We start from the raw sequence: 27,867 nt of genomic DNA, 5'->3' as shown, positions 1-27,867 counted from the left end.
TACCCAAATAATTGCGGAATAAAATAACTAACAAGAACACAAAGATTTACGTGGTTCACCCAATATAGGCTACGTCCACAAGCACTACAACTTTTATAACTGAAAAAATATTACAACAAGTGTATACATCAATACACTCAATATTTCTCACTTCCAAACCCGAGTATACCGAGAAAATAATTTCTCTAACTCACACAAGAGAATTCCCGCACTCAAGAAAAAATACTCTTTTTTTCTATGCACTCTCTTTTTATCAAAGCTGAAAAGTTTATGATTTTGAGATACAATAACTGAAGGAATTGAGCTCTATTTATAACTAATTCCCTCCTACAACTTTTGTAAACATTCGATGTGGGATATAGGATTTAATATTAGGATTTAATATTATTTTATTTAATGTGAAGCCCACCTCATTAAATAAATCTCACCTAACAGCATCCTTGTTGGAGCTAGAGAATCCACAGTTAGGACAACATGACTTTTTAACGGCTTCTCTTAATGTCTTGGTATCTTGTCGAAGCTTTTCGATTTCTGTTTCAAGTAAAGAATTCTCGTGGCGTTCCTGTATGGGCCTGCAAGAATTATAACAAACCATGTGCAATGAATAGGATAAACAAGCCAGCAATTTGGTCATATTTCGACTCTATCTCTAAGATCTAGCAAATCACTCGAACCAAACCGAATCAGACTGAACATCACTCATTTTTTTCAATGTTTAAGCTAGAGCACAAAATCTTTTATCCGAAGCAAGCTCATTTTACGTATGATCGACTCGAAATCTCTTGAGCTGGTTCAATTCCTAAGCTACTCAATCATTTCTTAGAATTAGAGTAGTTTACCATAACTTGAACAAGGCAACCAATTACATGATACACTTCCGAATAATTGTGAGTAGAGAAGATATAACGAATTACCTTGATTTAGGTTCTACGGTTTTGAAACCAGAACTTGACTTGCCTAGGATGAAGGCCCAAATGCTTGCTTAGATGGAGCCTCTGCTTCTCATCTGGATGAGGCGATTCTTTAAACAAACTACAGATTATTACATGCAACTAATTTTTTTGTCAAAATAACTTTGGAAAATATCGTAAAAGAGAGATGTTAGTTTCATGTAGTTCAGGAAAGGCAAAAACTTGTGTGAGACGGTCTCATGGGTCGTAGTTTGTGAGATGGATCTCTTATTTGGGTCATCCATGAAAAAGTATTACTTTTTATGCTAAGAGATTACTTTTTATTGTGAATATCGGTACAGTTGACCCGTCTCATAGATAAAGATTCGTGAGATCGTCTCACAATAGACCTATTCTTCGGGAAATGGGTATTGATTTTGCGTATGGATCGGGTAATGAATCTTATAGAACCAGACTGAAACTTGACATGTTTAGTAAGTTATATTTTTTAACATAATATTAAATAAGAGAAAAAGAAAATTATAATTGCATTCTACATTTATTACCTATAACATGCCATTTCTAAAAAATTTACATAATTCTTATATTTATTAACATGAATTTCAAACATCACTAATTTATCAACTTGTTTATCTATATTTGATATGGAGGAAGACTTGTATGAAAATAATTTGATTGTATCGGTTTTGTTATAAGAAAAACGTTAAAATTCAAATCTATTGATTTGATTTATTTTAACTCAATCTTCTTCATAAATGTTCAGTTAAAAATAAAAAAAAACATATCAAAAATATTATGAATATAATTATCCGAGAGATCTACCGAATCAAATCTATTAAGAGTAGGTCTCTTGTGAGAGGGTCTCACGAATATTTATATGTGAGACGGTCAACTCTACCGATATCACAATAAAAAATAATGATCTTAGCAAAAAAAGTAATATTTTTTCATGGATGACCCAAATAAGAGATCTATCTCACAAAATATGACCCATGAGACCGTCTCACACAAGTTTTTGCCATCTGTATTGAATTTTAGTCTGGAGTCGAGTCGGCGATGTGTTACAAATGGAGCTCAAATACTATAATACAATACACAAGAAAAATGTGCTAATACAGACAATATAATATACATACTTACCTGTATACGTAATATAATGCAATATAAATAGTTACATACGTAGAAACATTTTTAGGTACTATGTACACTTCTTTTTTTGAATCAAAAGCTAAACTTAATTTTGTTCTAAGGAGAAATGTTCATTAAATGAAAATTCCTTTATTTCGCTGGGGGGAGAAAGAGTATACAATTTTGTCGGTAGCCCTAGATTTATGGCTACAAATTTAACAAAAACCTCAAATTTGATATTTTCTTATCCTTAAAATTGGTTAATTTCAGAAGGTAATTCATTCTTGTACCTCAAACTTTGTAAACAACTCATTTTTTCCCCAGTTTTTGAAAAAAAGAATAATAATTTATTAAATGTAGCTTCGTTTTTACAATTTTGTTTAGCAGGGAAAAAGAAAATAATGAAAATAAATAATATTTTTTTTAAAAAAAAAATTACGCTTCCAATTCTCTGATTTGGCTGGGAGCGTGCCTGTGATATTTCTTCCTCTTCTTCTCCTTGCTTTCATCTTCTTCAATATGCTGCTGTTGCTCCCCTCCCGCCATTTCAAAATCATCGTTCCCGGGGCCGGAATTTTCGCTGCTTATCTCCAACGTCTCCTCCTTCCTCCCTCCGCCGCTTCTTTCCTCCCTATCCCCCACCTCCTCAGCCGCTGCAGCATCCCTGAAAATCCCAGCCTTTTTCGCAAACCAGACAAAACAAGAAAAAGGGTCATAAAAGTAAACCAGCTTCATGCAAAAAAACAAGAAATATATATACAGTGGAATAAAAATGTATGAAAACTCAAGAAAAATAGAGAGTACACATACAAGAGAAAGGGAGAGGTGTGGAGTGGAAAGGAAATCTCTGGCATTATGAGATTTGGGAGAATTCGACATGTTTGATTACAAGGTTTACGTCGATATGTTTTCTTTTTTTTAAGGCATTTGGTGTTAGAACGGGGGTTGTTACTTAGTATTGTTTTTAAGGTAGCAGTATTATTAGACTGTTAGTTGGAGCAGTCATGTTGATAAAGAAAATGACAACAGGGTGTGGGGTCTTTTCATTAAGAGTATGGAACAAAAGGAAGATGCTGATTTTTCCTTGCGGAAAATCCCGACTGCTCTTGTTGTCAAACTTCTGAAAGTTACCCAAAATTTTTGCGTAAATGGATAAAATTTGTTGGAGTGTCCATCGTCGCCGTCGAACTATTCTTCTGTGTGCTCGTAGACGGCTGTGTCTGCACCTCCGAGTGGTGCACCTTCGCATGTTCACCCGTCACATAGTATGGATACATACACATTATAAAGAAATAAAATTATACGTGTGTTAATGAGTTGTAATTTTTGAATTAATAATAAGTGTTTGATCTAACAATATTAATATTTAAAAAAAAATTATATACTGAAATGTATATATAATATACTATCAATTAAACTTCACATTTATATAGTAACTGATTTGGTCCGTCAATATGACATCAAATTAAATTTATATTTGTAGCCCTCATACTTTGATTAATAATAATGTAAATATTAACCCAAAAATATAAGAAAAAATTGTTAGAGTAGATGCCTTGCAAGCCAACGGTTGGCTAGGGAATTTATTGACTCAAGTGAAATAAACAATCTTTATTTTAATATAATTTAACTTTTAATGGTTTCGTTATACTTTATCTGTATACCCATGCAAACAGCATAGATAAAGTCCTTGATTATGCTTTAATACAAATGAATCGTAATTCGATGTTGAAACTCATTTGTAAACACTGCATATTCTAAATTCGTTCCTAGTCGATTCAGCCGCCTAAAACAGGGATAAAGGCCGCTTGAGCTCGAGACTAGCATCTGTGATGTTGTGTACTGCATTTCTTGGTAAGGGCATAGAGATGTCCAAACATGCAGATGGGTAGTCATATGATGATTATACCAAACAACCCTCCATCGGACTTTCCAAGTGGTTATCATTCATCGAGAGGATAAGTCCGTGGTTATGATTGTACACCATTAGTCCTTACGACCCGGGACAACACTGAGGCTCTATATGCTAGGGCTGTGCTTTGACTCGTTTACCGGCTCCAGGAGAGTCATCAGGTGGCGAGGTTGGGTACAGTTGCGACACATATAGGAGCCAGTGCATTGTAGTCGGGGATTCACCGCTCACCTACGAGTGTGGATATCCTATGTGACCTAATGAAATAATAGTGCATGGAATCTCTGGCCAGAGTACGAGATGTACGTTGGAGAAGGAGTTCTCCAAATAGTACACGCGATGCCACTATTATAGTTATCACATAGTTATCGAATTATTATGCAACCCTCGATGAACCAATGGTTGCAGATTCGATCGGGATATATGAGATGAAGGGACCGTACTGTACGTTAATCATAATCGACTGGTTCTTGCAGGCACTATCAGTGATACCTAGGGGATCATGGGGCGATGCTACTAGACGCTCTTACCATGATCCGATGAGTGCAATCAGAAATGGGTTCTGACATTCTTAATCAAGGTGTTGATGAAAGGAATGGGGCTAACTGGGGTAAGCCCGAATAAGAATAAATATTATTCAGAATCACAAAGAATTGTGAACCCACGGCTAGTTGTATCCCTGAACCATTGAGGGTCACACAAGAACTGGATCGTTTGTTCCCGTTGAGAGAATAAATTCAGGGAGTTGAATTTATATTATGATATAGTAAATTCAAGGAGTTGAATTTATGATAATAAAATTTTGAGAAAATAATTCAATGAGTTGAATTTATGAGATAGTAAATTCAAGAAGTTGAATTTATGAAATTTGGAGAGAATAAATTCAAGGAGTTGAATTTATAAAATTTGATAATTTAATTTATTAAACTCAAAAGTTGGGTTTATTAAACATTAAATTTTGGAGGTGATAAAATTCAAGGAGTTGAATTTATAATTTAAATATTAAATTCAAATGTTGAATTTGTAATGTATTTAATTTATTAAGCTCAAAAGTTGAGTTTATTAAAAATTAAATTAAATATAGTTGGAAGTATGTTTAATGGGCTTGTAGGAGTACAAGTCCAACATACTAAATAATTAAAGTTCTTAATGAACTTTGATTTATTAATTAAACTAGTTGGACTAGCTCAATTAATTAATCAAGCCCATTAATGTTAATTATGATAATTAGGTCATGAAAATTTCTTTTTAAAAAGGAGTTTGACCTAAAAGACATAGCCTCCACCTATTCTAAAGTGTGACTCACGAGAATTGCATCCAAAATTCCTCCAAAATATTTTGGCCAATTTTCAAGAGAAGAGATTTGAGTCTGTCTCAAAATTTTAATCTCTACGCAAAAGTTCTTCTAAATTTCTAGTGCAATTTAGAAGAGGAACAAATATTTCAGTCGTGGACCGGATTAGGAGATCGAAGAAAGTTCGTAGGGATTTACAACAAGAGCTACGTTCGCTAATACCGATGTAGTTGGAGTCACGTGATTTATTCACCAAAGGTATAACATTCTTTACACCCTATGAATGTTTTTGTTAAAATCATACCAGCGCCCAAAGCAAAATATATTTTGATTGTCGAAATAAATAAAAATTTTTAAACTTCCGTTGCGTTTGGGCGTGTAGAAAACCGAGATCCAACAGTGGTATCAGAGCCAAGGTTTTTCTAAATCGTATGATTTTGATATTGAATAATTTATTTCTAACCACACAAGAAAATTTTTCAGAAAATTTAGCACCACGAAAATTTATTTTTTTTTCAGATTTTCGGAAAAAAAAAAATAATAATAATAAAAATTAAATCTGCCCGGAACTGTTCCGGGAAGTCCGTGCGCGCAGGGCCGCGCACGGCAGCGCGCAGCGTGCGCGCAGGCGTCGGACGCCTGCGCGCCCCGCGCTAGCGCAGGCGCCGGACGCCTGCGCGCACAGCGGACGCCTGCGCGCGGCGTCGGCGCGCCTGTGCGCGTTCTGCGCGCACAGGGCCGTTGTGGGCAGCGAGGGCGGCTGCCCGGGATCGTCTCGGGAAGCGTGCAAATTGATGGGCTTGAATTGTTTGGGCCCAGGGTGCAATTTTCTAATTTTTCAAATTTTTGGGTAAAATTGATATTTTTGAAAATTGGTTCAATTTTTATTTTTGAAAATTAATTTTTGAAAAATTAATACTTTTCTTGTAAAATAAATAATTAAAATATGATTTTAATTATATATAGTAAAATGAGTTTTTACAAGAAATCAATTATTATTGATTTAATTGGAAATTAAATAAAAGAGTTTATTTAATTTATTAAATTCTTTAATAATTGTGGTGGTTAGTGATAAAATTATTAGATATATGATTTATCAATTAATTAAATTAATTAAATTGATGTTAATATTTGATATTAAATGCATGAAGGATGATCGAGAGCCTTGACCAATGTGTTAGGTGTATGTTAGGATATTTTACTGTTTTATTCGTTTTTAATATTTGATATTATTAAAGTGGGCCTGGTTTATGGCCCGTTCCCACCCCATGAGATGTATCCTTATGTGCCATGGCTATTTAAATGTAATTATTAGAAATAGTGGGAGATCAAGACTGGAAGATGGTGGGCCCGATGAACGAGATGAAGACATGTAAAATATTGGAAGCTCTTGTAATAGTTGCATTTGCATCCCTGCATTCACCTAAGTTTTGGACCTGGAATCCATGTTTGGCTCACATGGATCTAATAGTGTTGGCGATCGATCATCCTTATTTATTGTTGAATGTCATATTATGATATATGTGATATATAGTAGTATGCATGTATGTATATTATTATATAATATAGTTGCATGAATCCGGCAAACATACAAACTCGTGGCACGCGATTTTTAAATTAAAATGATGAGACAATTTTAAAATTAAAATCCCTCATTTTGAATATGATTCAAAATTCATATCAAACCGTAAAAGTAAAAATTAAAAGAGTTTAATTTTTCCTTGCCTTCCATCAACCGTGGTTGCATGTTGATCGCTACCCGCGGACAGTGTCTGGCTCATATTATTGGGGAGGCCTGGACGCCGGAAAGCTGTGACTTCCATCGGACATATGATGTGAATTGAGTGGAACTCCCATGATTTCGGCTCATATTATTGGGGGAACTCATGGCGACCGTCTACTACAATTCAATATTGATGGGTCGGTTTGACACGCGAAAATAAACGGCGTCATATTATTGGGTCCTTATTAAACGTGAGGCAAAACACGCGGAGGTTGTATATGGATGCAATTGGATTCTACCTTTTAGAAATTATAATTGGCTGATATTATTCGGGATTATAATTGGCTAATTGGATTCTACGTGCCCACTAAGAAAATACGATTTTCCTTTTTCATCAGAGGGTGGTGGAAATGTCAAAATAGTGGAAGGGAGATTTATAAAATAAAATCATATTTTATATCTTAAAATTATTTTAAAATAATCAGCAACAATTATTCTGTTTCCACATCAGTATATTTTTCGATTTCGTCACATAATCCTATTTTGTTATTAACAAGCTAATCGAATCTAATTTTCAAGACTGGTTGGGAAAATTGTTCTGAATTCAGAGAAAATAGCATACACATTAATGTCAGTCATGTTGAACTGACAAAGCATACAAGATAGTAGGACCATAGTATGCAAGCTAAAGTGTGATGTGCTCGCTTTTACGTCAAATGAATTGTAGGGACAGTTTGAGGAAATTTTGAATGCTGCTGACATTCGAATGCACGTGCAAGAGTTGCATGGTGCATGAAACTATGCACACCACTTTCAAGGAGCTCATGACTACACGCATGCAAGACAGGGCTTTGGCCCATGAGCATGGTGTACGTATGACTGGGCTTATTAAGAATGTGATGAGCCTGGAATATGTGATTCCTAATGAGTTACTAGATAACATCAATTTGTTGTCTTTCTCATCCTCATTTGACGGGGTTATGGTGAACTTCAATTTGAATAAGATAGATGATAGCCTTGAAGAGCTAGTCAATACGCTTATAACTTATGAGATCACCATAAAACAGGGAATTATTATTTTTCTTATGGCCCTCTCGTCAGACGAAAATGGCCCACAAGGTAAGGAAAAGAAACGTTCTGTCCCTCACAAGAAAAACAATTCCAATAAGAAGCAAACTCTGAAAGACACTTAAAAGGCCTACAAAGCCCGATAAGTTAGAACATATTTATTTCACTGCAAGAAGTCCGGACATAAGAAATTATATGCGCCAGAAATGTTCTGGAAATGATAAGTGAATGTCCAAGTAAACATGATTTCAATAACAAACAAAGAAAGTTAGATGATCCAAATCCCACACAAATATGGCACGCTAGAATAGGTCATATTTCCCAAAGAAGGATGCACAAAATAGTGGGAGAAGACATGTTTGACTTGTCAAACATAAATTCTCTACTTACTTGTGAGTTCTGTCTAAAAGAAAAAATGACCAAGACTCCATTCGATGGAAACATGGAACGTGCGCATGGTCTACTGGATTTGATCCACACAGACATTTGTGGCCCGCTAAGTGTTAGCACAGAATATGGGCAATCCTACTTCATTACCTTTACTGATAACCATTCGAGGTATGGGTACGTTTATTTGATGAAATACAAATCTGAAGCATTTGAAAAATTCAAAGAATTCAGATCTGAAGTAGAAAATCAGCTTGAAAAAAGTATTAAGGCAATTCGATCTGATCGAGATGGAGAATACTTGAGTGCTGAATTTTGGGTTATCTAAAAGAGAATGAGATTCTCTCACAGTGGACTCCACCAGCAACACCACAATTAAATGATATTTCTGAACGTCGTGAGCGAACCTTGTTGGACATGGTTCGATCTATGATGGGATTCACTGAATTGCCTACTTCGTTTTGGGGCTTTGCGCTTGAAACTGCGGCAACATTGTTGAATAATGTCCATACTAAAGCAGTGGATTAAAACACCATATGAGATATGGATGGAAAAAACTTTCAAATATTCTTACGAGAGAATATGGGGATGTCATGCTTACGTGAAGCAGACAGTGGAAGACAAATTGGATAATAGATCCACTTTGTGCTACTTTGTAGGATATCCAAAGAATTATGTTGGATATCATTTCTATCATCCCAATGAAGCAAAAGTATTTGTTTCAAGAAATGACACCTTTTTGAAAAGGAATTTCTATTAGATAGAAAATGCAAGATGACAGAACTTGAAGAAATTCAAGATACTCCCTCAACTATAGTAGTTGAACCTAATCCCCAACAACCAGTAGTTGAAGTACAAGATCCTAGAAGGCCTGATAGGGTTATTAGACCACCTGCAAGATATACGCTTCTTCATGAACAAAGCCATTATGAGCATTGTGTTGGATGTGATTCAATGATTTTCAAAGAAGCAATATCTGATACTGATTCAACCAAATGGCTTGAAGCCATGCAGTCAGAAATGGACTCTATGTATTCAAACCAAGTCTGGACATTGGTGGATCAACCTGAGGGAATCGTTCCCATATGGTGCAAATGGATCTACAAAAGAAAGCTTTGGGACGAATGGGAAGGTAGTGACCTTCAAAGCAAGGCTGGTTGCAAAAGATTATACTCAAAGGCAATTAGTTGACTATGAGGAAACTTTTTCACCAGCTGCTATGTTTAAGTCCATTAGAATACTACTAACCATAACATCATGGTATGACTGTGAGATATGGCAAATGGATGTATAGACTGCATTCCTCAATGGAGACATCAAAGAAGAGATTTATATGTCTAAACCTGAGGGATTCAAATCAGTAGGAAGTGAGCATAAGGTATGCAAACTTCAGAGATCAATATATGATCTCAAGCAGGCGTCAAGGAGTTGGAACCTCAGATTTGATAGCACTATCAAAGAGTTTGGTTTTGCTAAGAATCCTGAGGAACCGTGTGTGTACAAGAAAGTTAGTGGGAGTGCAGTGACATTCCTTGTACTTTATGTTGATGATATCCTGCTCATTGGGAATGATGTAGGATTACTGCAATCAACTAAAGTATGGTTAGCAAGGTAAATTCTCCATGAAAGACATGGGTGAAGCATCATATGTATTGAGAATACAAATCTATAGAGATAGATCAAAGAGGATGCTGGGACTCACCCAAGTCACTTATATCGATACCATTTTGAAACGATTCCTATGGAAGAGTCCAAGAGAGGATACTTACCAATATGTCATGGTGTTACTCTATCTAAAGTTTTGTGTCCCAAAACTGATGAAGAGATAGAGATGATGACATGTATTCCATAAGCGTCAGCTATTGGTAGTATCATGTATGGTACGATATCGACACGTCTTGATGTTGCTTACGCTCTAAATGTTACAAGCAGATATCAGGCGAACCCTGGTCCAATGGATTGGAAGGCCGTGAAAGATATTCTTAAGTACTTGAGAAGCACTAAGAACTTGTTCATGGTCTATGGGAGTGGAGAATTGAAATTGGAAGGCTACACTGATTCTAGCTTCCAATGTTACGTAGATGATTCGAAATCGACCTCTGGCTTTGTATTCATGCTTAATGGTGCAGCTGTCTCTTGGAAAGGTTCCAAGAAAGACACCGTTGCGGATTCCACTACTGAAGCTAAATACATTGTTGCATCTGATGCAACCAAAGAGATAGTTTGGATGAGGAATTTTGTCCAAGAGTTGGGCGTTATTCCTAATGGAGTTGATCCAGTCTCGTTGTACTGGGACAACACTGGTGCCGTTGCGCAAGCAAAGGAACCAAGGTCTCATCAGCGATCCAAACATGTACTGAGGAAGTTTCACATCATACGGGAGATAGTGGGAAGAGGAGACATATCAGTTGAAAGAGTCTCCTCTGCAGATAATGTTGTTGATCCACTTACAAAGCCCTTGCCAGGACCATTGTTTGAAAAGCATCGCAAAGCAATGGGATTAAGGGTAGTTGGCTCTAGGGCAAGTAGGAGATTGTTAGAGTAGATGCCCTGCAAGCCAACGGTTGGCTAGGGAATTTATTGACTCAAGTGAAATAAACAATCTTTATTTTAATATAATTTAACTTTTAATGGTTTCGTTATACTTTATCTGTATACCCATGCAAACAGCATAGATAAAGTCCTTGATTATGCTTTAATACAAATGAATCGTAATTCGATGTTGAAACTCATTTGTAAACACTGTATATTCTAAATTCGTTCCTAGTCGATTCAACCGCCTAAAACAGGGATAAAGGCCGCTTGAGCTCGAGACTAGCATCTGTGATGTTGTGTACTGCGTTTCTTGGTAAGGGCATAGAGATGTCCAAACATGCAGATGGGTAGTCATATGATGATTATACCGAACAACCCTCCTCGGACTTTCCAAGTGGTTATCATTCATCGAGAGGATAAGTCCGTGGTTATGATTGTACACCATTAGTCCTTACGACCCAGGACAACACTGAGGCTCTATATGCTAGGGCTGTGCTTTGACTCGTTTACCGGCTGCAGGAGAGTCATCAGGTGGCGAGGTTGGGTAGAGTTACGACACATATAGGAGCCAGTGCATTGTAGTCGGGGATTCACCGCTCACCTACGGGTGTGGATATCCTATGTGACCTAATGAAATAATAGTGCATGGAATCTCTGGCCAGAGTACGAGATGTACGTTGGAGAAGGAGTTCTCCAAATAGTATACGCGATGCCACTATTATAGTTATCACATAGTTATCGAATTATTATGCAACCCTCGATGAACCAATGGTTGCAGATTCGATCGGGATATATGAGATGAAGGGACCGTACTGTACGTTAATCATAATCGACTGGTTCTTGCAGGCACTATCAGTGATACCTAGGGGGATCATGGGGCGATGCTACTAGACGCTCTTACCATGATCCGATGGGTGCAATCAGAAATGAGTTCTGGCATTCTTAATCAAGGTGTTGATGAAAAGAATGGGGCTAACTGGGGTAAGCCCGAATAAGAATAAATATTATTCTGAATCACAAAGAATTGTGAACCCACAGCTAGCTGTATCCCTGAACCATTGAGGGTCACACAAGCACTGGATCGTTTGTTCCCGTTGAGAGAATAAATTCAAGGAGTTGAATTTATATTATGATATAGTAAATTCAAGGAGTTGAATTTATGATAATAAAATTTTGAGAAAATAAATTCAAGGAGTTGAATTTATGAGATAGTAAATTCAAGAAGTTGAATTTATGAAATTTGGAGAGAATAAATTCAAGGAGTTGAATTTATAAAATTTGATAATTTAATTTATTAAACTCAAAAGTTGTGTTTATTAAACATTAAATTTTGGAGGTGATAAAATTCAAGGAGTTGAATTTATAATTTAAATATTAAATTCAAATGTTGAATTTGTAATGTATTTAATTTATTAAGCTCAAAAGTTGAGTTTATTAAAAATTAAATTACATATAGTTGGAAGTATGTTTAATGGGCTTGTAGGGGTACAAGTCCAACATACTAAATAATTAAAGTTCTTAATGGACTTTGATTTATTAATTAAACTAGTTGGACTAGCCCAATTAATTAATCAAGCCCATTAATGTTAATTATGATAATTAGGTCATGAAAATTTCTTTTTAAAAAGGAGTTTGACCTAAAAGACATAGCCTCCACCTATTCTAAAGTGTGACTCACGAGAATTGCATCCAAAATTCCTCCAAAATATTTTGGCCAATTTTCAAGAGAAGAGATTTGAGTCTCTCTCAAATTTGTAATCTCTATGCAAAAGTTCTTCTAAATTTCTAGTGCAATTTAGAAGAGGAACAACTATTTCAGTCGTGGACCGGATTAGGAGATCGAAGAAAGTTCGTAGGGATTTACAACAAGAGCTACGTTCGCTAATACCGATGTAGTTGGAGTCACGTGATTTATTCACCAAAGGTATAACATTCTTTACACCCTATGAATGTTTTTGTTAAAATCATACCAGCGCCCAAAGCAAAATATATTTTGATTGTCAAAATAAATAAACATTTTTAAACTTCCGCTGCGTTTGGGCGTGTAGAAAACCGACATCCAACAAAAATAACAATTCTAAAGAACGAGCAAGCATTCTTCTTCCACTAATTTAGCCTCAAAACCATGAAATACATGTAGAGCCACACCAGTATATATACTAATAAGTCACAGATTCTTTGATAAAATTTATACTATCTTTGACTTTTAATTTCACCCATAGTCGGATACGTGATAAAGGTCATAATCACTGATTCATTTCTTGTGAAGATGATTCCCCTTGTAGTTGGGGGCCATTTCTTATGTTTTTATATCAGCCAACAAGTTTGACATATGCACGTAATTTTCAGTAGTTTACCAGATGACATGAACAATTTAACTATTGAATATTTATCAAAATAAGATATTTATATTATATTATATATTTCAAAGTCAGTATTTGCAAAATTTATCAAACTATGTTAGAATATTTCGGTTACTCCTAGATTTGCATATAGACAAAATAACATCAAGTTGTTATAGGAAATCAATAGTTATATTATTTTGTATTTCAGGTTTCTGACCGCTGATGTAATATTCATTCTCTCAAGTTACCTATTCAAATCCAGCCGCTCTATTGCTTCATTCTTCACCAACGACGGATCTTTCATTTTCTGACTATTCAGCCGCCAGAACAGTATACCACCAACTCTTGATATGACAAAAAGTTTCTTCAAAAATGTATAAAGTCAAAATAGGTTTTCAGAAACTATGAGCTATAAGTTCAAAAGTAAAAAAACATTAAATGACTATTAAATTATATGTACTTCGCCTGAAAAAGACAAGTTCACACTGTCAGAAACTGGTACAAGTGATCGTTGAAAGGCTTTATATGATCGTTGCAAGCTTTCAACTATTTATAGATGTAGATTCAGCTTCAAGAAGCACTGAATATACAACTCTCGTGCATCTTTCAATATGCATTATCAAGATTTCTAAGTATTCCTGCAAGAAATTCTTCAAGTTTGCTCAATCTAGCACACGTTTATCAGAATTATATCAGATTATCAATGATCAACTTGTGTCTCACCAACACCTCAAACCGTCAAGTTTGACCGTTGAGTGTGGTATTTGTTGTCTGGTGAATCAATGATTCTAAATATCCAGAAGTGTAAAATGGTCGCTAAGAGTTTAAGTTAGACAGTGATAAGTCCTAATTGAAGTGAGTTATTACAAGACGTTGTAAAACTAAAGTCTTTTAGTGAAAATCTTCATAAGTAGAAGAAATGATTACGTAGAAGTTTTATTTCCAAACATCCAAAAAAATAATTGTGTTAAATTACGCACTTACATTTCTGCAAATCTCATTTCAAGCCGTTTATTATTAAATTGCCAAATTAATATATCACTAGTCAAGTCAAATCGTTTTCGCACTTATACTATTTAGTGGTTCAACAGATCTAGTCGTTCAAAAATATTTCTTAACAACCTGAAAACAGTTAAGAACGGTTCAAAAGACAAAATAAAAATAAAAATAAAAGAGTGTATTAATCTCTCCTTTAAATGCTAACCCGATACGAATAAATAGTATAAGATAATGTTTTTCTTAAACTCTGATAACTATATTTTTAAATGACGTCATTTATCAAAATTATTATCTTTTCTAAAGAAGATTTTGACGACTAAAAAATATGTATGCATGCACATCTAGCTGTTAAGGATGATATGTAGTATATCATCACTGACGGTCCAATAAAGATACTCAAAGTCAATACAGTCGTTGTAGTATCTGATGGTGCTCCACAAATGATCGAGAAGCACCGGTTAGAGTAAACGGCTGATGACAAGAATAAAGAAAATATCGACAACATGGCCAATGACATTTTATATAAAACCCTGGACAAAAACATGTTTAACAAGTTCAAAACTTGTACAACAGCCAAAGAAATCTGGGAGAAACCGACCCAAATGTGCTAGAGCAATGATCAAACCAAGGAGAACAAGCTAACCGTTGCAATCCAGAATTTCGACAATTCCAAAATGAAGAAAATAGACCAAATAGTACTTTAGATGTTGCTGAGGAGTCAAAGAACAAATGGGCCGACTCAAATTCATACGAGTCCAGTTCAGAGGCATCCTCTAGTGAAAGTGATGGTGAGAAGTTCCAGTGTCTGATGGCGGATGTTGATCCGGATACTTCAGATGTTGAGTTGAAAACTATCGATGATGTAGTATTTAACTTTGACTCAGATGAATTTACACGAGATGTTAAGGTGATTACTGATATTCATATAATTGGTCCAGTACAGACCCAAGATTCATGGATTTGGCATTATAGCAAGAATGGCACCTATAACATGAAGACGTGAAATCATCTGGCTATGAGTCTGGACGTGAACTCCGACTTACGTAAGATCCAAGGAGAATGGAAAGCGATATGGAAGATGAAATTTCCACCCAAAATAAAAAAAATTCTCTGACGTGCCTGTAGGAATTGTCTCCCTAATCGTATTAATCTGCAGAAGAGGGCAATCCATGTTTCATCACTTTGTGTGGTTTGTAATGTGGAACTAGAATCAGAAATGACACACATTCATAAGTTGCCTTTTTGCCCGTGAATGTTGGGAGAGAGCTAATGTAATACGTGCGGTTGACTCTAAAGCGAGAGTTAATGAAGGCTTCTCGGAGTGGCTATTTAACATAATCAAAGCTCTCAGTGACCTAGAGCTGGGTAAATTCACAACTGTCCTCTGGGCAATCTGGAAGCAAAGGAACTCTATGCTATGGGACAATCGAATGGACTCACCATCTAAAGTGGTGACTACATCAAAGAGTTTCTTATATGAATGGATAGCCTCTTCACGGAAAAACGAGACACCACAAACCTCTGCTTCCTGGAACCCACTATGCATCTGGACACCACCCACTACGGGTGCTGTAAAATGCAACATTGATGCAACCCACTTTGAAGACATAAAGGCCGCGGGTATAGGCACGATGGTGCATGACGAGGAGGGAAAATTCATTTATGGCCAGAACAGCTTTGAATGAAAGGACTGCGATACGTCAAAGAAAGAGAAGCTACAGGCCTGCTTGAAGTCCTGTCATGGATACGCAACACATATTTCACGTCTTTCCTTTTCGAGATACGCACACAACTAATCTTCCAAGCTATGAAGGCCAACGAATGCGGACTTGATTGAGTTTGGAGGCATTATCGATCAACGCTGATATTTAATAAAATAATTTACTAAAACAACCAAAATGATTTAAAAAATTTATAAATAATCAATGAATTTGTTGAATGGTGATGGAATGAATAAAATATATTAAAATTTTAACCATGTATGATGGATATAAATTCATATTTATTGAAAAAATTTACATGTTAAAAAAATTACAAACAACTTAAAAACCGTAGAAACAAGTTATTTGACCGTTTATAAGCAGTTTTTAAAAAGTTGTGATACCCTACATTTTTTCAAAAAAATCTTATTTTTATATTTCATTTCTCTAAAATAACTTTTTATATATTTTCAAATCCTCATTTTATTCTCACTTCTTAAATCTTCACTTTATCACTTTGTTTTTTATCAAATTTAAAATAGGGTTTTGTTCAATCTTTTTATTAAGATATAAAAATAAAAATATTAATATTTTATTGAGTAAATTATTAATACAAATTTTTTAATCAATATTTTATTTACATACATTAAAAATAATATTAAATATTTTTTTCTCCAAAAAATATTGATTTTTCTGAATATAAATATAAAATAAATTTTTTTTTCCAAATATTAAAATTATAAAACCATTTTCATACATATATAACTATTTATGTTAACTCATAATACTATATATATTTTTTATATAATTTTGATAATAAAAAAATCTTACAATAACAAACATATTAATATATTTAAGTTATTAATCACTTACATAAATCCAAATAATCAAATTTCAATATCTAGAAACTTATTTGATAAAAATTGATAATTTATTTGTTAAATTATTTTTGGCAAAGAATTACATAATTTTAATACAAATATTTGAATTTTTTATCAAAAAATTTATTGTGCAAAAAAGATATCTCAAATAATTATTACATCATAAACTTCTTAATACAAATTTTAATAAAGTTGAATTCTAGTTACCCAGGTTCTTATACATCATTATTCTTTTTGCTAATCCTAGCTCAGATCGATCCCTTTCATTCCCATTGCAGATCACAGATCTTCAAGGTTTGAAAGCTGCTATCATCTCTCAATCAAGCAATTATTTGTTTCGTTTCACAAATCTAAAGTTGCAAAATTTCATATTTAAACTTTTGTTTTGAGAAAATAGCTTAATTGAGGACGCGGATGGTTTTAATTGCGGATTTTGATTAACCTGGTAGGGGTTTGTTGAACATGCGGGGTATGCGATAATTGGTTATCGTTGGATCAAGCTGGGTGGTTGTGAACATGGCGTGGTTTAGCGGGAAAGTTTCTTTGGGGAATTTTCCGGATTTTGCTGGGGCGGTGAATAAGCTGAGTGAGAGTGTTAAAAATATTGAGAAGAATTTTGATAGTGCCCTTGGGCTCGAGGAGAAATCAGATGCTACCAGTAGCGGCAATGAAGGTATCGCGTTGTTTTCTTTTTGTTGTTATGGATTCTTTGGTACAATAACTTTTGATCGCTTAAATTTACAAATAGAATTTTCGAATCTGATTTACAATGTGCTTTTGATGTTTGAGGATTGTGGAACTGGAATATATGTTCGATAACCGTGATGTTGGTAAGTTCGTGGAAAAGCTTGAGAATTGCGCAATGATTTTAGAATATCTGGCATTTGCATTATGTTAATTACTCGCGTGATATTGGTTCACCGGAAGGTATCATAAAACCTAAAGTGATGATGGATCAGCTAAGCAATTTAGAGCTTGAATAATACTCCAAAAATTGGTAGAAGTGTAGAGTGTGAGGAGATGAGATATGATGTTTGTTAAGGCATATACCCCACAATTATGTTTGCTCGCAATATGAAGTCTATATAAACTGTTACAGAAATGAGTTTCCTAAATAAATTCAATAGCTTTTGGATCCTAACAAACTTTGTGAGCCCATACTACTACTTGCTCGTGCCAATTCTGTTGCATTACCTGCTTTGCCTATGCTCTTCACAAAATCTTGCTGCCAATCAGGATCTTAACTTGGACAATGTGACTTCCTAAGTGGTCTTGGCCTATGCCTTTTGGTCCTTCTAGGCATTAAGGGTTTTTAGGAGCATGATGGCCTATGTCTATGATTAGTACATGTAGTTAGATTCTTGAAATTTTCTCCTAGTTATAAAGCTCATGAAGCTAATTCTAATGCAATTGTATCTCTATGATCATTATGGAGCATATGCGCTGATCAAAACAATATTTATCATTAATTTATGCTTTATAGCATCAGGCGCATTATGGCCTTCCGCGACAGATCGGAAGGCATTGTTTGAGCCCATCATGGGATTTATGGGGCAAAAAGGTGAGGAGAGCACCGCCGCATCATTAGAACAGCCTGATTCCTTAGAGTCTAACTCTCTCTTAAAGGATAAAGAAGTTGAGGATGATGGTTCTGCGAATGATTCTGCAGAAGTAGCAAATGAAGAAATAAAAAAAGCAGGTGTAGATGCAGAACCAGTGGAGGAAATAAAGTATAGCAGTGAGGAGCAAAAAGATAACACTGATGCAGGTCAAGATGAAGAAGAGGGGGTTTCAGGTACGACTTTTGTCGAAGCTTCCGAACAAAATCCTGAGCATATACGAACAGAATCTTCAAAAAAAATTCAGGAGGAGGGATCAGAAGAAGAATCAACATCTTCTTTGGAGTCAGAACAACCAGCAGCAACAAGTCCTGTAGATCAAGTTGAAGGTGATGCTTCTGTGCCTAAAATGGAGGATACTACTGGATTGCCTGAGAGAGTAGACAAACCGAAGGCACAAGCAGATGCCGTTGAAGTTTTTCCAACTCAATCTCAGGATATATCACCTGATGGCCTAGTTGAACGCTTAGAATCTTCTGCTTCTGATTCTCCTGTTAAAACCGGAGATGCTGGAGATGTTTCTGGAGACAACTTGACCATTTTACAGCATAATGATGCTGATGCATCAAAATCAGACTTCGAGGCTATTGCTAAACCAATTGAGTTAAAGCCAAACTCAATGAACGATACTGACGTAAAAGAACCTTTGAGAACTGGAAGCAACTCTTCTGTAGTTACTAACTCTGTAGCTGAACTGGAGAAAGTTAAGAAGGAAATGAAAATGATGGAAACTGCATTGCAAGGAGCTGCTAGACAAGCTCAGGTATTTTAGTTGTGATGCTTTATCTTTGGACTTGAGCATGACCATTGTGTTTCTCTGCCAGTAGATTTTTTGACATGTAGAAAATAGTGACGCCTATCAAACAAAATGGAGTGGAAGTTAATAATAATTTTATTTGATGGATTTAAATGTTGATTTGTTCTGAGTATCAGGTAAAGCCAAATGGTTATGGATTTGTCAAATCTCATTGCATGCTTAAGGAATTACTGTTCAAGAGATGATTCAATAGATTACAGGCTTGCTGTAATAGATTTGTTTTTACTGAGTGAAATCAGAGTGTCTCAAGAAAAGTGCTTGGTGAAATGGTTTTAGTACTGTTACTGTGAGAAGATGGAAGGATTATTTTTCTCCATTGTTGTACTATCTATGTAGCACGGATACCTTGTTTTTTTTTTTTTTGAAGTATCGAATATGGATACGACACACGGATACGCGTGTCGGATACGGTAAAATCCGTGTCGTTGACTTTTATTAGGGTTGACCAGCCGGATACGTTTTGGACACGGCGAGGACACACCATGGATACGACGTGGATACGTTTTTCAGATACGTTTGGACAAAATTGCAAATATTTAAAAGTTTTAGGGGTTAATTGAAAAAAATAAAAATTTCTAAGGACTAAAAGAAAATAATTTAAAATAAATTGAGCTGGGCTTTTAAATCCCTAAATACATTTGTATGTCTCTTTCATTCTATTTCTGCTCAAGCGGCTCTTTCATACATTTGCATTTTATATTTCATACTTAAGATATTATGATTAATGAAATATTACGTCTATCTCTATAATTTTTACTTTTCAATGCTAAATTTATTTAAATATAAATATATATAATATTTATATATATTTTAATGATTGTCGTATCCTAGTCGTATCGTGTCTTATATTTTCAAAATTTGACGTGTCGCCGTATCCGTATCCATGCAACATAGTATACTATGTTTTATATTTGTATCATGTTTCTTTGATATATGTGGCATGCAGACATCAATTACCATTCCTAGTTTATTCGAACCTTTTATTTTACACAATAAGTTATACAAGGAGGTACAGTAATTTACAATAATTGTTTCCTTGTTAAGAGCCTTGCCTGTGAGAACCTGTATTTTCTATGCTCGAGGAAATTTGAATCTGGTTGTTTTTCACCGTTTCCTTCCAGGCAAAGGCTGATGAAATTGCAAAGCTGATGAATGAAAATGAGCAGCTAAAAGCTTTGGTTGATGATTTTAGGGTGGGTACACGCTATATTCTATGCTTGAACAATAATTTAAAGATTCAGTCATTTGTTTGAACTTTGAATTCTGTTCTCATTTTTTTCTTTCTCACCTGTTACTTTCTGTTGGAAAAGGAATGATATTTGAATTTTATACCACCGAAGGAGTTTCATTTCAAATTGAGAAATAGTTTAATCCAAATTCCTTTTGAACAAGAATAAATTTGTATAAAAATTATTAATTGGGGGATGCATTTTCAGAGAAAAACGAATGAAGCTGAAATTGAGTCTCTACGGGAGGAATATCATCAGAGGGTAGCAGCACTTGAGAGAAAGGTACACTCTGCAGGTGCTATTTCTTGTTTGAAATTCAAGCATGACTTCTATAACCTTGGAAGTTCTTCCAGTTGATGCATAATTGACGTCATTGAAAAACATATAGCTTTGAAGTACTTTTATGCATTATTTTGTTTTAACTTACTTGAGTTACAATATAACTCAAAGAGCTTCCGTGAAACTATTCGATGTGCTTGTAATTTTATTATTTTTTTGTTTTTCCAACCTCTGCTACTCTGCTTGTTCATGCATCAATGATATCACGTGTGTTCTAAATGGTGAACAAGAAATGAAAAGCCACATGTAGATGAACTGTTTTTTAGGCATTTAGGCAGGGTATATTGACTTCTTATTTGATTTGGCAAACAGCTCGAAACAATTGGTTTGATCTTGAATGCGCTTTTTATCAATTTACTTTAATGAGGCATGTTGTCCGTTTTTAACTTTAACCACCCATTCTGGTAATAACTTACTTTTTTTCTTCTCTGGCAAAAGGCGAGCTTGGTTAGAAACTGTAGAATCTTATCAATGATATGAATCTTTATAACTACAAGTAGCAACATAGTTATTAAAAAAATCAATTTAAATGTAGAATCCTGATGAGTAGGAATCCCTTTGTTTTTTTATCGGTTTCTGTTTTAGTTTAAAATGCTGATATTGTAAAGGGATGTTAAAATCTCTTCAGTTTAAAATGCTGATATTTTAAAGGGATATTAAAATCTCTTCTTGAACGGTGACCAGTGTACTGAGTTTTGGTTGGTTTATTGAGTTCTCGACTTCAACGGTGTGATTAATCCGAGTGGTTCACATGTATTTTTCAGGTGTATGCTCTTACTAGGGAGAGGGATACACTGCGTAGAGAACAGAGTAAAAAAAGTGATGCCGCTGCTCTTTTGAAGGAAAAGGATGAAATAATCAGCCAAGTGATGGCCGAAGGTGAACAAGCATATAATAGTTCTTATTAAAAAAATAATCCTGCAGTCGTGCTATAGTTAGGCAACATTTGTCCAATTCAAGTTATTCCGTTTTGTATGTTAGGTGATATATTTTAATTGATTTTTAGCCAAATAAATCTTTCTTCATTAAGCATTTTGATGTGAGACATGAAGACATGGGCCACATTGATCCAGAAAGGCTCACAATGACACGAGTATGTACCAGAAGAAAGAACAAGGCCATGGGCCTTTCTGGATCAACGTGGCCATGACTTCATCTCTCGCATCACATTCATCCAATTTTTTTTTTTTTTGGAGCAACCCAAAAGTTGTTTGACTAGAAAAAAAAATGGTTGAGAAGTTTAAATGTCATTAGCTTGATGTCTATGATGGTTGGTATTTGTTTCAGGATTGTCATACCTTTCTAATTTGTTAAAAACAAAAACTTCATTTAGTCAGGATGATTTGAAGAAAACTGCGAATAACCAGGTTAGAGCTCATTTGTTGTCAGCATGGCTAGGATGTGAACTTTTTCAAACGGTTTAGATCCATTTTAACAAATTGGAACCAAGGCCTGACCTGAACCAATATTCTCTTGTAAATATGCTGGATGTCACTACTGATTCCTCTTTTAAATGTATGTCATCTTTGCTGCAGTCATGGATCTTCCAATAATGTACATTCACTCGAGTAGAAAGCAGCACAGGGGTAGCTAGGATTTGTCTGCAGGGATACAGGTTCCTGTATAGACTCATGGCACTATTCAGTGATTAGGCATTAGCCATTGCTTAATATGCTCTAATTCATGTTAATAAATAGGGAACGAGAACATATAAACTAATAGTATTAAAAAATGACAGCTGGGAAAGGATGGATTGCCAACAAAACCTTAATGCACAGTTTTTGGCTATGTCTTTACTTGATAAATTGGTTCTGATAATTTACTTTGAACAGTGGGTTTGTTTTGCCATTATATGGTCCTGGCATGAAACAACATTCAAAATTTGTGAGGAATTCTTTTTTACCCCGTAGAAAACTTATATTTCATGTTTGTCCTCTGACTTGTATGGATCCTCAAATTTAGGCTGAAACTGATATGACTTTCCCCATGCTATGATGACTTTAGGTGAAGAGCTCTCAAAAAAGCAAGCTGCTCAGGAATCTCAAATTAGAAAGTTAAGGGCACAGGTAAGCACATTTATAATGATCGATATTGTTAAATTTTTAACATGAGTCTGTTCTATTATGCCTTCATCTTTACTTTCCTCGAAGCTAGATCAGAGAACTTGAGGAAGAGAAGAAAGGATTGCTAACAAAGCTGCAGGTGTATTATTTTTCCCTGTTTTTGGTTTGAGTCGAGCACAGATTCTTGACTACACTATATCATTCCTTTCATACTTTTCTCTTCTACGTTTATTTTGCATAACTTAAGATGATTCTGCGGCTTGTTCATTTTTATCCTCACTCCAAGGTAATCAGGTCATATAGTTTTCTCAACTATGTGTGTAGACCCTTGATGTATTGGATCTCTATCATGTTGACATTTTCCATTGAAACTGCAAAGAGTAGAACACTGGAATCTGATTACTGTTCAACTTGCATTGGCAATTAGCATTGATGTTTGTGTTGCTTAAAACTAAATGTGCGTAACTAGTTGTGTTATATTTCATCCTCTCCTAATGGAATCCAGGACTTTGGTTGCTTTCATAATTGTTTAATGGGAATAATGGTAGCAGTGCCTAGGCTTGATTGTGATGCATGTCATCTCTAGGTTCTGACCGCTATTTTAATGGTGCTTGGCTGGGTCATACATATATTCACTTGCTTTTCTCTTCTCGGTAATATAATGATGACACTGCTCCTTTCATCACTCATGGAAGTTGATACCTTGTTATGCTATCTTTTTGCTTTTACCAATTCTTTTTTGTAATTTTGTGCCTTTGTTTTGGCTAGCTTTTGAAATTTACGATTATATGTTGAGCTATACTCAGGTAGAAGAGAACAAAGTAGAGAGCATGAAAAGAGACAAGGCAGAAACTGAAAAATTGCTTCAAGAAACAGTGGAAAAACACCAAGCTGAACTTGCAACTCAGAAGGAATACTACACTGATGCTCTGAACGCCGCAAAGGAAGCTGAAGCATTAGCAGAGGCGTTTGCAAACACTGAAGCAATAACTGAACTAGAAAGTCGTCTGGGAGAGGCTGAGGACCGTGAAAGTATGCTAGTTCAAACACTTGAAGAATTAAGGCAAACTCTGAGCAGAAAAGAGCAGCAGGTTATTTTTTATGAATATATTGAAATTTCTAATTCACTTATTAATTCAATGAAAGAATCTGTCTCTTCATGCTGTTGCAGGCAGTTTTTAGAGAAGATATGATTCGCAGAGACATCGAGGATCTTCAAAAGCGATATCAAGTAGTATTTTCCTTTTGATGCAATATCTTTTCGTTGAAATTAAGTTTTTGAATTTTTGTTGTCATATAAAAGTGCTTGTTCCTAGGCAAGTGAGCGTAGGTGTGAGGAGTTAATTACACAAGTCCCTGAATCTACCAGGCCTCTTTTAAGGCAGATTGAAGCTATGCAGGTTTGATAGTGTTATTTCTTGGTTTTTGTTTGATTACACTTCACTGCTATGCTTTGACAATTGACTGCAGGAAACTGCTGCCAGAAGGGCTGAAGCTTGGGCAGCGGTTGAAAGATCATTAACCTCACGGCTTCAGGTTTCTGTCGGAACTTATTCTCTCTTATTTGGCATTTTAGACATCTAATGAAATCTTGATTATTAACTGCGCAGGAAGCAGAAGCCAAAGCTGCAGCATCAGAGGAAAAAGAGCGTTCTATTAATGAACGTCTAACACAAACTCTTTCACGGATAAATGTTCTTGAAGCTCAGGTTTTTAATGATTTTATTTAAATTTGTCATCGATACAAGTCTTATTTTAGTAATCATGTCTGCCATGAATATTTTGTAGCTGTCATGCCTTAGAGCGGAGCAGACGCAGCTAACGAGATCTCTTGAGAAGGAGAGACAGAGGGCAGCTGAAAATAGGCAGGAATATCTTGCTTTAAAGGAGGAATCTGACACTCGTCAAGGCCGTGTTAAACAGCTTGAAGAAGAAATCAGTGAATTCAGGAGAAAACACAAGGATGACTTGCATGAAGCATTGATGCATCAAGAGTTTCTGCAACGGGTAACATGCATCATTTTATTTTCCCATTCATTTCAGCCAAATGTTTATCCATGTGATTAATCTTTTCATGTTACAATTCTATGAATAATGCACTAGTTTATTGTGTAAGCTCGTTAATAATGTCACAGGAACTGGAGAGAGAAAAAGCTACTCGTTTGGAACAGGAAAGGGCTGCTCGCCTTCCATCTTCTGCTGTACCTGATCAAATCCTCATAGCACGGCAGAAATCAGCTGCATTTGAAAATGGTATTTCATCTCCCATTTGTTCTATCAATTCACATGTTTATCCGCTTGCTGCTTGCTGCATATGATAATCTACCTTAGCAGGAAACTTGTCTCGTAAGATTTCAAGTGCAAGCAGCTTGAGCAGTATGGAAGAAAGCTATTTTCTGCAATCAACTTTGGACTCGTCTGAAAATTTTCCTGAACGTAGAAGTGCTTTAGAAGGTACCATGAGTCCATATTATATGAAGAGTATGACATCAAGTACTTTTGAAGCTGCCCTACGCCAAAAGGAGGGCGAGCTTGCGTCTTATATGTCTAGATTGGTTAGTTTCTGACTCATTGAAATTAATTTACTCAAATTCGTGGAGTAACCATTGGAGACCATGCTTGCATCCAAAATTGCTCATGTTGATGATACAAGTGCCATAATCGTGGTTTCTTATCCTCTTCAGGCGTCCATGGAATCTATCCGCGACTCTCTTGCCGAGGAGTTGGTTAAAATGACTGCACAGGTAGGTTTGGGGGCTTTCTCACCCCCCCCCCCCCCCCCCCCCGGATACCAAGAGGATATCTGCCCTTTTTTCTCATGTTGCCTACTTGGTTTGCACGTTGTACTATCACAAATATATATGCTACTTTAGGAAATTTAACCGTAACAATGATTCCAGTATGATATTGGCCCTCTCCATTTCTATGAGGGTACGTACTTACTTACCTATGGATTTGTCACACATGTTGCAGTGTGAAAAGTTACAGGAAGAAGCAGCAGCTCTTCCTGGAATACGAGCAGAACTAGAGGCGCTTAGACGGAGACACTCTGCAGCACTGGAATTGATGGGGGAGCGTGATGAAGAGGTAGCTCATTTTTCTCCTTCCTAACCGTACTTTTTGGAACACTAGCATGAAGCACGGATGATGCACGTAAATACCAATTATATAATAATGATTAAAATTTTGATTTAAAAAAAAATTGAATCATTTTGTTATTTATCTGTGTTTAATCTCTTGTCGTATTGGACGAATAAATTAATTAAAAATTTATATGACTTGCTTTCGAAATTGTTTCCTAAATTGAAAAACTTTGCCCATCATCCACACTTTTATATTATATAGATATAGTTGGGCATTGCTTCATTAGAATTAACTGGTTCAAGTCTGGGAAAAGCCCTCTACTTTGCATGGCTCCGGTGGTTACATCTCACCTTCGTCACACCTCTCGCTGTGGCTGACTGTCGACCCAAGAATTTAGTTGGGGTGAAGTCGAGAACTATTAAACATTAAATTGAGGTGGGTCAATGTTCTTTTGTTCGTCGAACCAAGATCTTGGGAATAACTGAACACAACTTAGAAATTTCTTCATTGAGAGGTGGTGAGTGACTGCCCTTGCTTGCAACAGTGTCCTCTCTTCAGGGTCCGCTCCTACCTCCCAATAGATACCCTCGAGCACAGCTGCACAGGATACACCTTTTCCCTTTTTCTTTTTCCCCAGCCTTTGGTTTTAGTTAACAGCAGAAGGAAACCAAAAGAATATTAACTTTAAAGCATGCACGTACTTGCTACGTGCAGTAGTGACTTAAACTGCCTAAAATTCCTCATACTTTGTTTCTGTGGGGGGGCGACGACTTCATTAGTGATTCTAAATCCTGCATTGGACTTGTTAAATACCTTGGTTTTTTATTAGCTGTTCAGTTCTAACCCGTAAAACTGGATATTATGTGAAGTTGGAAGAGCTTCGTGCCGATATTGCTGATGTAAAAGAGATGTACAGAGAGCAAGTAAACTTACTTGTGAATAAGGTACAGAATTGCTAATTCTTTTCCGAAGTGTCAACATCTAGTACTGCTGTACTGATCATATCATTCATCTCATGAAAGTTGAAAAAACTGATTATTTTTGCAGATTCAAACTCTGGGTTCTTCTGTTGGCGTTGCCTGATATTTCTGGTTCTTTGGCAACTGAAAGGGCCTGTCACACATCAACCAAAGTACTGTAATTTTATAGTTTACTGTTGTATAGCAGGGGTACTATTGCTGGAACCCAAGGAACCCACCCCCACAAAGAGAGAGTTTTAGTATGTTTCTTTTTCTAGATTGTGAAAATTAAATTTAATGTGTTTTAATTCGTTTGACTCAACATTTATTGACATTTTTTTATACATCTAATCGAAAGATCTTACAATTTATAAAACATCTAATAAAACAATGTTCTAAAAAACACGACGCGAATGATGGAATTGAAGCTTTGAACTATTTAAACTCAAGTGAGAATAAAATGAATTTTAAGTGTGAAAAAATATTTTAAATTTAAACTATAATTTTAATATGTTAAAACAAATAAATTGAGTAAATAATACATAAATATAATAAATTTAAGTGTAATGTATTAATATTCTGGTCACTCTAATTCAATCTATATATGGTATCATCTATTTATCTCATTATCATCAAATGCAAACTCAGTTTAATCGGACTATTTGGCTCATTTGTGTTTGTAGAGCTGAACGCTTATCGCTTTACCGTTTTACCAAAAACTATAGCTGGTGGTAATGGTGCAAGTCAAATATTTTAAATTGTACAACAGCTCAAATATCATGGTTCGATCGCTCTTCCAAGCATGGATAATTATCGCGCCCAACAATCTCCCCTCCCAATAATTGCATTCATTGCAATCAATGGGAATCGAACC

General features: G+C 35.5%; 3 protein-coding genes across 7 annotated transcripts; 2 read left to right on the top strand and 1 right to left on the bottom strand.

Moving 5' to 3' along the window:
• Positions 1-439: 439 nt before the first annotated feature.
• LOC142529110 (homeobox-leucine zipper protein GLABRA 2-like) lies at positions 440-3,118 on the bottom strand. Its single transcript, XM_075634502.1, has 3 exons — positions 2,850-3,118; positions 2,479-2,717; positions 440-1,032 (listed from the first exon to the last, which is right to left on the bottom strand). Exons 1-3 carry the CDS (start codon positions 2,916-2,918, stop codon positions 921-923), a joined length of 420 nt encoding a protein of 139 aa, XP_075490617.1. The 5' UTR covers positions 2,919-3,118; the 3' UTR covers positions 440-920.
• Positions 3,119-15,110: 11,992 nt separating this feature from the next.
• LOC142529405 (uncharacterized) lies at positions 15,111-15,987 on the top strand. The gene is made up of 2 exons (XM_075634939.1): positions 15,111-15,209; positions 15,565-15,987. The coding sequence occupies exons 1-2, from the start codon at positions 15,111-15,113 to the stop codon at positions 15,985-15,987; spliced, it is 522 nt and encodes a 173-aa protein (XP_075491054.1).
• Positions 15,988-17,073: 1,086 nt separating this feature from the next.
• Positions 17,074-27,344, top strand: LOC142528636 (golgin candidate 5-like). 5 transcript variants are annotated; one of them, XM_075633715.1, is made up of 20 exons: positions 17,074-17,177; positions 17,333-17,556; positions 18,367-19,265; positions 20,441-20,512; positions 20,756-20,830; positions 21,652-21,766; positions 22,892-22,953; positions 23,042-23,089; positions 23,757-24,041; positions 24,122-24,181; positions 24,267-24,350; positions 24,421-24,486; positions 24,561-24,659; positions 24,739-24,957; positions 25,086-25,203; positions 25,282-25,505; positions 25,635-25,694; positions 25,924-26,037; positions 26,904-26,978; positions 27,082-27,344. In XM_075633715.1, the coding sequence occupies exons 2-20, from the start codon at positions 17,400-17,402 to the stop codon at positions 27,115-27,117; spliced, it is 2,868 nt and encodes a 955-aa protein (XP_075489830.1). In that variant the 5' UTR covers positions 17,074-17,177; positions 17,333-17,399; the 3' UTR covers positions 27,118-27,344. The 5 variants fall into 5 exon arrangements, with proteins under 5 accessions (XP_075489830.1, XP_075489831.1, XP_075489833.1 ...); XM_075633716.1 differs by having other exon boundaries at positions 17,080-17,177; positions 17,281-17,556; XM_075633718.1 differs by having other exon boundaries at positions 17,090-17,556; positions 18,373-19,265.
• Positions 27,345-27,867: the final 523 nt, after the last annotated feature.

Source organism: Primulina tabacum, chromosome 16, assembly GCF_025594145.1.
Source record: "Primulina tabacum isolate GXHZ01 chromosome 16, ASM2559414v2, whole genome shotgun sequence".
Classification (NCBI taxonomy): domain Eukaryota; kingdom Viridiplantae; phylum Streptophyta; class Magnoliopsida; order Lamiales; family Gesneriaceae; genus Primulina; species Primulina tabacum.
This window is presented reverse-complemented; position numbering and strand designations above follow the sequence as displayed.